This window comes from Lutra lutra, chromosome 3, assembly GCF_902655055.1.
Source record: "Lutra lutra chromosome 3, mLutLut1.2, whole genome shotgun sequence".
Taxonomy (NCBI): domain Eukaryota; kingdom Metazoa; phylum Chordata; class Mammalia; order Carnivora; family Mustelidae; genus Lutra; species Lutra lutra.
Genome location: NC_062280.1, coordinates 12,978,227 through 12,992,783, shown reverse-complemented (window position 1 = coordinate 12,992,783; position 14,557 = coordinate 12,978,227). Strand labels below are relative to the sequence as shown.

Here is a 14,557-nt window from a genome sequence, read left to right as displayed (position 1 = left end):
TGATGACATAAAGTGCTAAATGGAAAAAAAACCTACCAACAAGAATAATCTACCCAGCAAGATTATCATTCAGATTTGAAGGAGATAAAATGAGCTTCCCAAAGGAGCTCATCACCACTAAACCAGACTTACAAAAAATGTCAAAGAACTTCTTGAGGCAGTTAAGAAAAAGACCCAATTAGAAGAAAGTTATGAAGAAAAATATGTAAAATAAGATAATGTATACAAAAAAACATGGAGGAGGGAGTAAAGAAGAAGTCCTTTTTTTAAAAAAATTTTTTTAAAGATTTTATTTATTTATTTGACAGAGAGAGATCACAAGTAGGCAGAGAGGCAGGCAGAGACAGAGAGAGGAAGCAGGTTCCCTCTGAGCAGAGAGCCCGATGCGGGGCTCGATCCCAGGACCCTGGGATCATGACCTGAGCCGAAGGCAGAGGCTTAAACCACTGAGCCACCCAGGCGCCCCAAGAAGTTCTTTTAAAATGAGTTCCAAGTGGGGCACCTGGGTGTCTCAGTCAATTGGGCAGCCAATTCTTGATTTCAGCATGACATACATCGAGAGAGCACAAGCAGTGGGAGCAGTAGAAGGAGAGGGAGAAGCAGGCTCCCCTCTGAGCAGGGAGCCTGATGTGGGGCTTGATCCCAGGACCCTGGGGTCATGACCTGAGCTTAAGGCAGATGCTTAACCATCTGAGCCACCCAGGCACCCCAAAGTCTCAATATGTTTGAGAAGAATGAAGTTGTATCATCCATCTTTTCCGACCACAAGGCAAGAAACTAGAAATCAACCACAAGAAAAAAAATGGGAAGAAGATACAAACAACTTAAGAAAACTTAAACAACCAATTGGTCAACAAAGAAATCAAAGAAAATTAAAAAATACAGAGAGACAAATAGAAATGAAAGCACAATGGTCCAAAATCTGAGACACAGTAAAAGCAATTCTAAAGGAAAATTTACAGTGATACATGCCTACTTCAAGAAACAAGAAATATCTGAAGTAAGCAATCTAACCTTATACTTAAAGGAACTAAAAAAAGAACAAAACCCAAGGTCAATAGAGGAATGAAACAAAAGATCAGAGCAGAAATAAATGAAAAAGACTAAAAAAAAAAAAAAAAAAAAAAGGCTCAAACAATAAGAAAGATCAGTGAAACCAAGAGGCGTCTCTTTGAAAAGGTAAACAATATTGATAAAACTTTGGCCAGACTCAAGAAAAACAGAAAGGACCCAAATCTTAAAAATCACAATTGAAGAGAAGTAAAAACTGACACAACAGAAACACAAGAGATGAGACACTACTTTGAAAAACTACACGCCAACAAACTGAACAACCCAGAAGAAATGGATGAACTCCTGGAAATACACAATCTTCCAATATTGAATCAGGAATAAATAGAAAATCTGAATAGACTGATTTACTAGTAATGGAACTGAATTGGTAATCAAAAAACTCCCAACAAATACAAGTCTAGGGGCGCCTGGGTGGCTCAGTGGGTTAAGCCGCTGCCTTCGGCTCAGGTCATGATCCCAGGTCCTGGGTTCAAGCCCCACATCGGGCTTTCTGCTCAGCAGGGAGCCTGCTTCCTCCTCTCTCTCTGCCTGCCTCTCTGCCTTGTGATTTCTTGTGATTTCTCTCTGTCAAATAAATAAATAAAATCTTAAAAAAAAAAAAAAATACAAGTCTAGATGAATTTACAGGTGAATTCTACCAAACACTTAAAGGAGAGTTAATACTTATTCTCCCCCAAACTATTCCAAAAAATAGAAGAGGAAGGAAGTCTTCCAAATACATTCTACAAGGCCAGCATTACTTCGATTCCAAAACCAAAGACACTCCCAAACTAGAGGCCAAAATCCTCACTGAACATAGATGCAAAAATGCTCAATAAAACATTAGCCAACCACAGTCAAAAATGCATTCACCTCAATCAAGCAGCATTTATTCCAAGGATGCAAGGATGCTTGAATAGTCATAAAATCAATGTTAATACACCACATTAACAAAGCGAAGGATAAAAATTGGATGATCATTCAAGAGGTGAGGAAAAGTCAATGGACAAAATTCAACATCTGCTCAATAAAGTGGGTTTAGAGGAAACATTCCTCAATATAATAAAGGCCATATATGAAAAACCCACAGCTAACATCATACTCAATGGTGAAAAACTAAAAACTTTTCCTCTAAGATCAGGAATAAGACATGAATGCCCACTCTAGCCACCATAAGCTGTAGTCATAGCAATCAAACAAGAAATAAAAGATATCCAAATTGATAAGGAAGAAATAAAACTATCTGTTGGTGATGTAATAGTATACATAAAAAAAACCCCAAGGGGCACCTGTGTGGCTCAATGGGTTGAACCTCTGCCTTCGGCTCAGGTCATGATCTCGGGGTCCTGGGATCGAGCCCTACATAGGGCTCTCTGCTCAGTGGGGAGCCTGCTTCCCCCTCTCTCTCTGCCTGCCTCTCTGCCTACTTCTGATCTCTCTGTAAAATAAATAAATAAAATCTTTAAAAACAACAACAACAACAACAAAAAAAACACCCAAGACTCCACCAAAAAACCATTAAAATAATAAATGAATTCAATAATGTTGTAAAATACAAAATTAATATGCAGGAATCTGTTACATTTCTATACACTAATAATGAAGTAGCAGAAAGAGAAATTAAGGAAACAATTCCATTTACAATTGCACCAAAAATAAAACAGGAATAAACTTAACCAATGAGGTCAAAGTCCTATACTCTGAAAACTATAAAACACTGATTTAAGATACTGAAGATGACACAAATGGGAAGACATTCCATTATCATGGATTTGAAGAATACTGTTAAAATGTCCATACTGCCAAAAGCAATCTACAGATTCAATGCAATCCCTATCAAGATACCAACAGGAGGGGCACCTGGGTGGCTCAGTGGGTTAAAGCCTCTGCCTTCGGCTCAGGTCATGGTCCCAGTGTCCTGGGATCGAGCCCCACATCGGGCTCTGTGCTCTGCAGGGAGCCTGCTTCCCCCTCTCTCTCTCTCTGTCTGCCTCTCTGCCTACTTGTGGTCTCTGTCTGTCAAATAAATAAATAAATGAATAACTCTTTAAAAAAAAAAAAAAAGATACCAACAGGATTGTTCATGAAACTAGAACAAATAATACTCAAATTTGTATGGAATCATCAAAGTCTCGAATAGCCAAAGTACTCTTGAGAAAGAACAAAGCTGGAGGCATCACACTTCCTAATTTCAAGACATACCACAAAGGCTTAATAATCAAAACAGTATGGTACCGGCACAAAAACAGACACCTAGATCAATGGAATTGAGTAAAGCCCAGAAATAAACCTACATTTATATATGCTCAATTAATCTTCAACAAAGGAGGCAAGACTATGCAATGGGAAGAAGTCTGTTCAACAAATGATGCTGGGAAAACTGGACAGTTACCTGCAAAAGAATGAAACTGGACCTGTGTCTTACACCAACACAAAAATAAACTCAAGATGGATTAAAAACATAAATGTAAGACCTGAAATCATAAAACCCCTAAAAGAAAACATAGGCAGTAATTTCTCTTACATTGGCCTTAACAATACTTTTCTAGATAGATCTCCTGAAGCAAGGTAAACAAAAGCAAAAATTAACTATTGGGACTACACCAAAATAAAAAGTTTTTGCACAGGCATGCCTGAGTGGCTCAGTTGGTTAAGCATCTGCTTTCGGCTCAGGTCAAGATACTGGAGTCCAGGATTGAGCCCCACATGGGGAAATCCCTGCTCAGCAGGGAGTCTGCCTCTCCTGCCCCTCACCCTGCTTATGCTCACTCTCCTGCTCATTGTCTCTCTCAAAAAAATAAAATCTTAATTAAAAAACAAACAAACTTTTGCACAGCAAAGGAAACCATCAACAAAATGAAGAGGCAATTTACTAAAAGGGAATAGATATTTGCAGTGATAAATCCAATAACAAATTAACATCCAAAATACATAAAGAAATTATACAACTAAAAAAAAAAAAACAAAAACCCCACATAGTCCAATTTAAATGGCCAGAAAACCTGAACAATTTTTTCAAAGACATACAGATGGCCAATAAACACATGATGAGATAGTAAACATAACTCATCATCAGAGAAATGCACATCGAAACCACAAGGAGGTATCATTCACATCTGTCAGAAAGGATGAACTCAAGAAGACAAATAACAAGTGTTGGTGAGGATGGGAGAAAAAGGAACCTTCACGTAATATTGGTGGGAATGCAAACTGGTGCAGCCACTGTGGAAAACAGTATGGAGGTTCCTCAAAAAAAATAAAAACAGGAATATCATATGACCCAGTAATTCCACTACTGAGTATTTATGCAAAGAAAATAAAAACACTAACTTGAAAAGACATATGCACCCCTATGTTTACGGCAGCATTATTTACCACAGCCAAGCTAAGGAAGCAACCCAAATGTTCATTAATAGATAAATGGACCAAGGTGATGTGGTAAGTATACATAATGAAACATTACTCTGCCACAAAAAAGGAGATCCTGCCACTTGCAACGATACAGATGGACCTAGAAGGTATTACACTAAGTAAAATAAAAGTCAGACAGAGAAAGACAAATACCATGAGGAATCACACATGGAATCTTAAAAAAAAAAGAGGGGCCCCTGGGTGGCTCAGTTGTTAAGCATCTGCCTTTGGCTCAGGTCATGATCCCAGGGTCCTGAGATCGAGCCCCGCATTGGGCTCCCTGCTCTGTAGGAAGCCTGCTTCTCCCTCGCCCACTCCCTCTGCTTGGGTTCCCTCTCTGTCTTTCTCTGTCAAAAAACAAATAAATAAAATATTTAAAGCAAACAAAAGAAATAAACAAAAAGCAGGAGACCCATAAATACAGAGAACAGATGGCGGCCGGAGGGGAGGCGGACGGGCAAAGTCTGCACGGCGGGCAGGAGACACGTCCAGTTATAGAATGAATAAGTCACGGGGACAAAAGGTACAGCACAGGAAACGTGGTTAATGGTATCGTAATACTATTGTGTGGTGACAGATGGGTAGTCACACTTCGTGAGCAGAGCATAATCTACAGACTTGTTGAATAATTATGTTGTACACCTGAAACTAACCTAACATTGTATGTTAAGTATACTTCAATTAAAAAATAAATAAAACAGGGGCACCAGGGTGGCACAGGTGGCTAAGCATCTGACTCTTGGTTTTAACTTGCTTCATGATCTTAGGGGTCATGAGATCAAGACCCACACTGGGCTCCACTTTGCTCAGGGCAAAGTCTGCTTGGGATTGTCTCTGCCTCTCCCTCTGCCCCTCCCCACATTCCATGCACGCCCATACGCATGCATGCTCTCTCTCCCCCAAATAAAGAGATAAATCTTTCAAAAATTAAGTCAATCAAGAAATAAATACAATAAAACTTTGAAGTCTGAAAGAAAAAAATTTAAAAAGCAGCTCTGGAGTTGGATCAGAAATCAAATCCCATCTCTGCCATCCATTTTCTTTGGACACTAACTCCCATGAGTTGTCTGTAGACTAAGTTACCTATTTGTCTGAACCTCAATTTTATCACCTGTAATATAATAGGAATAATAATACCTTCCATATAACTAACAGCTAGCATGTACTATACTTAATGTACGCCAGTCACTGTGCCCTGTCACATGGATTATACTAACTCGATGAGTAAGGTTTTATTACTTTTACTGCAGTTCTTCTAGATGAGACTACCATGACACAGAGGTGTTCACTGACCTGTCAAAGTTATGCAGCAAACAGGACACAGAAATCTGAATCCACGGCATTCAGGATCCACTCAACAATTATGCTCTACCCCTGCCTTTGCAGTGGGAATTTGCATACTTAGGACATTCCGTACACTGCTAAGCTCACTGTAGGAGTCCAACAAACATTCTTTGTTCCCCAAAATACTGGGAAAAGCCAAAAGACAAGACAGTGGCTACAAGACTCAAACTGCAGTGGGTCACTCTGCACCTCACTATATAAAATATCACCATATGGTAAAATATAACATTTGCATTGTTAATTTGAGCAATAATAATTTCCGGCTCTCCTCTTGGTCCATGGTAGGACTGCATTTCATGTCCTGACTTGTCCTGGCAATGTGATTAATTCTGGACAATGAGTTGAACAGAAAATGGATTATTTCCACACTAGAATATGGTCTAACAGCCTCTAAAACTACCTCCCTACAATAGCAATAAGTCTGCGGTGAGGAGACTTCTGCTGACTTGAAATGAACAATAAATATGAGAGAGACATAAATCTTGTTTGACAGTAAGATGTTTACCACTGCATAATCTAGTCTATCCTGACTGATAAAAGAAACCAGTCATCTCCCATGAACTAACATGTTTCCTGTCACTTATATTAATATAACCAAGAACTTCAACTTTTGCCCAAACACTATATAATACTACTTAGTAAACACACAGGACAAATAAATGGTACATATTTACCTAAGGTCCTTCCTACCCCAAGAGCAAGGCGAACATGAGGTAGTTTAAGGTGCCTTTTGATTCGCTCAATCATGGTAGCCAAGGAAACAGATTCATCCAGTGTGCATAACCGTCCCATTCCAGCATGCAGGAGCAGAGGCTGAGGAGAAACAGAAGTTAGAAAAACTGTTCATCTTCGTCCTATAAACAAACAGCACGTGGTGAGAAGAAAACATGCACACTGGGAGCTTAGTATGTCAGCACCAGGCTAAAGCCTGGGGATGGAAACCTGACGAAGACATTCTCTGACTTCTACGAGCTCAGACTTCTGGAAAAGCAAATTCTCTCCCTCTCCCTCTCTCTGCCCCTCCCTCCAACCCCTGCTCTCACGGGTGTTCATGCTGTCTCTAAAAAATAAAAATAAATAAAGGGGTGATACAGGGAATAGGGTCAGTAATTGTATATATTGAAGTACCTGTGGGATCCATTAAGAGGAAAATGTCAGAGAGTCCCTGGAAATATGAGTTTGTTTTTAACTTTTTACCTTTTTTTTTTTTTTTTTTTAAAGATTTTATTTATTTATTTGACAGACAGATCACAAGTAGGCAGAGAGGCAGGCAGAGAGAGAGAGAGAAAGGAAGGGAAGCAGGCTCCCCGCTGAGCAGAGAGCCCGATGTGGGGCTCGATCCCAGGACCCTGGGATCATGACCTGAGCCGAAGGCAGCGGCTTTAACCCACTGAGCCACTCAGGCGCCCCAACTTTTTACCTTAAGAAAGCATTCTGAGCCAGAAAATCAAGATATAGGAATCATTATACAAACAGCAATCAGGTTAAAGGAGCAAATAAAATGGTCTAGGCGGAGGGTATAAAAGAGATAGAACCTGGAACCTGGAACTGAGTCTCTAACCCTAGAAAGTAGTGCTCTGTAATACTGGGTGACAGCCGCACTTAACGATAAAAAACAGAAACTTCAGGGGCATCTGGATGGCTCAGTCAGTTAAGCATCTGCCTTTAGCCCAGGTCATGATCCTGGAGTCCTGGGGCTGAACCTTACATCCAGCTCCCTGTTCAGTGGGGAGTCTGCTTCTCCCTCTGCCTCTCACCCTGCTCGTGAGCTCTCTCTTGCTCTCTCAACTAAATAAGTATTTTTAATCTTAAAAAAAAAACCCAGAATTTTAAAAATTATTTTATATTCTTTCTTTTTTTATTTGAGAGAGAGAGCGTGGATATATGAGCTGGGGAGGGAGAGTCTTGAGCAGGATCCACACCCAGTGTGGAGCCGCACCTTATGACCCTGAGATCATGACCCGAACCAAAAGCAAGAGTTGGACACTTAGTGGACTGAGCCACCCAGGTGACCCCACATCAGAACTTCTTTTTTTTTTTAAGTCCTGCACTGCTATGACCCAAATGTTTCTGTCCCCACACAAATTCAAATGTTGAAATCCTAACGCCCAAAGGTGATGGTATTAGGAGGTGGAGCCCTATGAGGAGGTATTTGGGGGATACTTAAGTCATAAGTGGGGAGCCCACATGATGGGATTCGCTTATACAATAGTGTTCCAAGAGGTACCCCTAGTCCTTCCTTTCACGTGAGAACGCAGAGAGAAGGTGCCACTGATGAACCAGGAAGTAGGCCCTCACCAACCACCACTCCAAAACTGTTGGTACTGTTATCTTGGACTTCCCAGACTCCAGAACTGTGAGAAAAAGAATTTCTGTTGTTCACAAGCTATCCAGTCTGGGGTATTTTGTCATAGCAGCCCAAATGTGTTACAGCAGCCCAAATGGACTGAGACATCTACCAACAGTTTTCCACTCCTAGCATGTCTCCCTTTCTCAATTTATTTTTTCAGGATGTTTTACGCACTCTATACCACCTTGTGCTTCTTTAAGTAACAGTTATCATAGCCTGTCGATCTACTAATCTACAAATGAAACTGTCAAACAAAAATGCACAGTAATGTATTTTTATTACCTTCTCCAGTGACAGAATTTCAGTCTTCTGATAGAACTGTCTGCTCTGGGAAAGAAAAGCCACCACTTGCATCAAAGCCTCCTGACTACAATTCAGACTAATCCGTGTTTGCTCCTCATCATCAGTCCTATAAAAGAAAAAAAAAATCACTTGCTCCTTTAGGATAAATGTAAGTGAGATGTATTTTATTTTTCGTAAAGATTTTATTTATTTATTTGAGAGAGAGCATGCACAAGCACGTGCTCACAAAAGGGGCAGAGGGAGAGGGAGGGAGAATTCCAGACTTTGGGCTGAGCCTGGACTTCGCTGCCAAGAGGCTCGGTCTCATCACTCTAAGATCGTGACCTGAGCGGAAACCAAGAGACAGATGCTTAACCAGGCACTTAACCGACAGAGCCACCCAGGTGACCCATGAAATGTATTTTTAAACAATCCATTTTACAACTCCTGTAAAAGAGATTAGATTCCATGAAATTTAAGATTCGATCCCAAATCAAACTATTTTCTAGAACAGTATTTCTCAAACTTCCGTATGCATCAGGGGCGCCTGGGTAGCTCAGAGGGTTAAGCCTCTGCCCTCGTCTCAGGTCATGATCTCAGGGCCCTGGGATTGAGCCCCGCATCAGGCTCTCTGCTCCACAGGGAGCCTGCTCCCCCACCTCTCTCTCCCTGCCTCTCTGCCTACTTGTGATCTCTCTGTTAAATAAATAAATAAAATATTAAAAAAACAAACAAAAAAAAACTTCTGTATGCATCAAATTCTTCTTGTAAACTTCTTTTTTTAAGACTCATTTATGTGAGAGAGAGAGAGAAGAAGAGGGAGAGAAAATCTCAAGCAGTCTCTGTGCTCAGTGGAGATCCCAACATGGGGCTTACTCTCATGACCCTGAGACCACCACCTGAGCGGAAACCAAGAGTTAGATGCTTAACCCAGGAGCAACCCAGGCACCACAAAATCTCCCTGTAGACTTAATAAAAAGATTGCTGAGCTCTACCCCCCAGATTCAGTAGTTCTAGGTTGTGATCTGAGAATGTACCTTTCTAACAAGTTCCAGGTGATGCTGATGTTGCTGACCCAGGGACCTCATTTTGAAACCATTATTACAGAACTATTGTTTTTTTAAATTTTATTTATTTGACAGAGAGAGAGAGAGGCAGCACAGAGCAGGAGAAGCAGGAGAGAAAGAAGCAGACTCTCCACTGAGCATGAAGCCTGATGCAGGGCTTGATCCTAGGACCCCGGAATCATGACTTGAGCCAAAGGCAGATGCTTAACCTACTGAGCCTTCCAGGGGCCCTGTTACAGAACTACTCTTAATTCCAGGTGTACATCAGCAATCTGCTACCTTCTTAAAATGATAGCTGCTGGACTCTTCCAAAGATCCAGTGAAAAAGAACTTCTATGAATGGGACTACAGCAAACTGCGTTTTTTTAAGGCCCTACGGAAGTTAACTTTCAAATATCACTGAATACAAGATTCTCCGGGACAGATTTTTTTTTTAAATACTTTATTTATTTATTTGAGAGAGAGACAGAGAGAGTATGAGTGAGGAGAAGGTCAGAGAGAGAAGCAGACACCCCGTGGAGCTGGAAGCCCGATGCGGGACGTGATCCCGGGACTCCAGGATCATGACCTGAGCCAAAAGCAGTCGCTTAACCAACTGAGCCACCCAGGTGCCCTCCAGGACAGATTTTCAAGCAAACTCTATTCTAGTTACATAGATCTAGGATGAAAAGCCAAAAATATGCATTTTTCATAAGCATCCCATTAACATTAATGTAGGGGCTCCCTGAGTCACCCTCTGAAAAGCAATGCCATACAGCCTCTCCAAAAAGACTGGCATCAGGAAAGTTCCCTATTTAACCATAAACTCTAAATATAATCATAGAAGTCTAGAACTAAAAGACACCTTAAAAGAATCTGGAAGAGGGGAGGTGCCTGGGTGGCTCAGTGGGTTAAAGCCTCTGCTTTCGGCTCAGGTCATGATCTCAGGGTCCTGGGATCAAGCCCAACGTCGGGCTCTCTGCTCAGCAGGGAGTCTGCTTCCCCCCTCTCTCTCTCTGCCTGACTCTCTGCCTACTCGTGATCTCTGTCAAATAAATAAATAAAATCTTAAAAAAAAAAAAAAAGAATCTGGAAGAGTAGTTGTCAACACTAGAATCATCTATGGAGTTTGAAAGAAAAAGGAAAAACTGCCTGGACCCCAATCTAATGGTAAAACCCAGATATTACCTGTAATAGGGAAAAACTAAAACCAAATGTGCATCAGTTGCGGGGGGGGGGGGGAGCTCATCAGTTAGGAAGAAGAATGCTTAAAGAAACCTGGTACATCTAGGGACGTCTGGGTGGCTCAGTTGGTTGGACAACTGCCTTCGGCTCAGGTCATGATCCTGGAGTCCCGGGATCGAGTTCCGCATCGGGCTTCCAGCTCCACGGGGAGTCTGCTTCTCTCTCTGACCTTCTTCTCGCTCATGCTCTCTCTCACTGTCTCTCTCTCTCAAATAAATAAATAAAATCTTAAAAAAAAAAAAAAAAGAAACCTGGTACATCTAAAATAAGAAACATTACACATCAGGCAAAGAGATCTTCTATAACTATATGGGATGATCTCTAAGACACCCTGGTAATAAGAAAGACAAATACAGCATATCATTTAATTAAGTGGGGGAAAACAACCAAAAAACTATACATTTCTTCAGATCCCTGTATTTGTATGGAAAGATACCCACTTCTCTGAAAACAGGGAAAAGATCATTTGCACTGAAGATATAGGACTTGAGTAAAAGGAACAAGGAGGACTTCTGTATTGTTTGAAATTTTCTTTATTTGTATCACTGTCTTTTAATATCAGTACTTACACAGTATTTCAATAAGGTACAAGACTGCCATTATTGGAATCTATAAAGTCCTATAACTTCTCTTGAGAGTCTTTAAGTTCCTCAATACTATTAAAAAACATTTTCAATTATAAAAGGCCTACACTTAAAAACCTCTCTTAAGGGCGCCTGGGTGGCTCAGTGGGTTAAGCCGATGCCTTCGGCTCAGGTCATGATCTCAGGGTCCTGGAATAGAGTCCCGCATCGGGTTCTCTGCTCGGCAGAGATCCTGCTTCCCTCTCTCTCTCTCTGCCTGCCTCTCCATCTACTTGTGATCTCTGTCAAATAAATAAATAAAATATTAAAAAAAAAAAAAAAAACCTCTCTTAAGAGGCACCTCATTGGCTCAGTTGTTTAAGCATCTGACTTTGGCCCAGGTCATGATTTCATGGTCCTGGGACTGAGCCCCACATTGGGCTCCCTGCTCGGGAAGGAGTCTGCTTATCTCCCACTCCTTCTACCAGCCCCGCTTGTGTGTGCACGCACATGCTTGCTCATTCTCAAATAAATAAAATCTTTAAAAACAAAACAAAATCAAACCACTTATGAAAGAATCACTTTTTGTTGTAGCCTGATATAGATTTCCATTTTATTAAAATCTTTTTTTTTTTTAAAGATTTTAGTTATTTATTTGACAGAGATCACAAGTAGGCAGAGAGGCAGGAAGAGAGAGAGAGAGGAGGAAGCAGGCTCCCTCTGAGCAGAGAGCCCAACGTGGGGCTTGATCCCAGGACCCATGACCTGAGATCAGGCGCCCCTTTATTTTCGTTTGTTAAACAATTATTAAGTTCCAGCTTTGTATAACTTGTCTTTTAACATGTTTCAAAAGGCATGAGGATAAATTAGCTTCAAAGGAAACCTTCTATGAGGCACCATTTTGGTATCTCTGCCCTAAATAAATGATTGGCCTTATAAGAGACACCTGAATGGTCTGTTTGTTTTTCCCTTTAAAGTATTCAGGAGGACTTGGAGAAAGGGGAACCCTCTTGCACTGTTGTTGTGAATGCAAACTGGGTGCAGCCACTCTGGAAAATAGTACCGAGTTCCTCAGAAACTTAAAAATAGAACTCCCCTACAACCCAGCAATTGCACTACTAGGTATTTATCTAAAGGATAGAAACATAGTGATTGGAAGTGGTACATGTACCCCAATGTTTATAGCAGCAGTGTCCACAATAGCCAAAATACAAAAAGAGCCGAGATGTCCATCAACAAATAAATGGATAAAGAAAACATGGTACATATCTATAATGGACTATTACTCGGCCATCAAAAATAATGAAATCTTGCCATTTGTACCTATGTAGATGAACTAGAGTATTATGCTAAGCAAAATAAGAGAAGACAAATACCGTACGACTTCAGTCGTATGTAGAATTTTAGAAACAAAACAGATGAACACAGGGGAAGGGAAGGAAAAATAAAATAAGATGAAAACAGAGAAGGAGGCAAACCATAAGAGACTTTTTTTTTAAGATTTTATTTATTGTTTGACAAAGAGAGACACAGCAAGAGAGGGAACACAAGCAGGGGGAGTAGGAGAGGGAGAAGGAGGCTCCCCACTGAGCAGGGAGCCCAATGCAGGGCTCGATCCTAAGACCCTGAGATCATGACCTGAGCCAAAGGCAGATGCTTAATGGACTGAGCCACCCAGATGCCCAAAAATAAATAAAAATTTTAAAAGTGCTTGGGAGGGGCGCCTAGGTAGCTCAGTGGGTTAAGCCTCTGCCTTCAGCTCAGGTCATGATCTCACAGTCCTGGGATCGAGCCCAGCAGGGAGCCTGCTTCCTCCTCTCTCTGCCTGCTTCTCTGCCTACTTGTGATCTTTGTCTGTCAAATAAATAAAATCTTAAAAAAAAAAAGTGCTTGGGAATCACTGATTTACTAGAAACTGAAAGTAAATCCATGTAATCAGTGTTATCAATAGGGTTTATCTATATACTCTCAGGTAAAAAACCACCTTTTAACATTATCAGGAGGATTAGAAATATTATAAGCAAAAGGTGTAGCACAGTCCCTCCCACATAGAAAACAGTGTTACTTGTCATTTTTACTGTTTTGAAAAGACCCCATGAAACACCCACATGTGGATGAGAAGTGTGCTGCCCTAGAAACCCACTCTGGGGGAAAATAGGTCTAAATAGCAGGGTTATAGAATTTATAACGGAGATCCATACAGATAAATATACATTAAAAAGGAGAAAAATACATCGTACCTTGTAGAAAAAGAAGTAACAGAAACATCTGCAATTTCTTTCACTGCAGAAATGACTTTGTCCAGGTCTTCGGTGCCGTTAACACTGAATTCAACCCTGTGCGTTCCCACTGTGGGGTAGGTGGGAGCTTTGGAAGGATGTATGGGCCTGGAGGTGCAAACTCCTAGGGAAAAAATGGTGGGTTTTTTGTTTTTGTTTTTGTTTTTTTTTTAAAGATTTTATTTATTTGTCAGAGAGAGAGGAGAGCGAGCGAGCACAGGTAGACAGAATGGCAGGCAGAGGCAGAGGGAGAAGCAGGCTCCCCGCCAAGCAAGGAGCCCGATGTGGGACTCGATCCCAGGACGCTGGGATCATGACCTGAGCCGAAGGCAGCTGCTCAACCAACTGGGCCACCCAGGCGTCCCATGTTTTTGTTTTTTTTTAATTAAAAAGATAAACTGTTATGGGCAATATTTTTAAGGAAATGAGTTTTTAAAGATCAATTCTCAGATACTTATGTAACATACATGCATACACATCTCTTACATATACACTAAAATCCTATATACCTAAATCGCCGTCATGTAGGATTTCGTACATACAAAACCAATTTGTTTTCAGAATTATTTTCCAGAAGACTCTTAAATAACACAAACACTTGACTCATGAATACTTAGAGGATATACGGAATTTGTGACTGCTTCCTAAATTTATTCATGTAAACCATCATTCTGGTTGCAAATGCTCATAGCCTACTTGACCACATTAATCCAGGTTATACAATCATAAAAGCTTCAGCCCCAAACGAGTAAACTAAAGTAACTTACTAAAGGTAAAACTAAAACGCATAGGCTAAAGTCCTTCATTGTACTGGGCAGGAGTAAGCATTCAATAAAACTCTGAGGTCTATTTAACTGACGCATGAAGTATATTCTGGAGAGGCCTGAGCTCTGGACTCAATTTAACAAGCACTTCTCAAACTTCCGGGTGCTAGGCACTGTGATACTTGAGTGAGGACTCCCGAAGCTCAATCCAGCAATGAAG

At 40.8% G+C, this 14,557-nt stretch overlaps 1 protein-coding gene across 6 annotated transcripts in view; it reads right to left on the bottom strand.

Annotated features, from left to right (window-relative positions):
- Positions 1-14,557, bottom strand: part of NIF3L1 (NGG1 interacting factor 3 like 1) — a 40,820-nt gene that overhangs the window by 8,408 nt on the left and 17,855 nt on the right. For all 6 annotated transcript variants that reach the window (XM_047720699.1, XM_047720698.1, XM_047720700.1 and 3 more), the window contains exons 3-5: positions 13,535-13,697; positions 8,441-8,567; positions 6,483-6,621 (exon numbers count right to left, since the gene is read on the bottom strand). In XM_047720699.1, the coding sequence (XP_047576655.1) occupies positions 6,483-6,621; positions 8,441-8,567; positions 13,535-13,697 (429 nt within the window). The remainder of the gene's footprint in view (positions 1-6,482; positions 6,622-8,440; positions 8,568-13,534; positions 13,698-14,557) is intronic.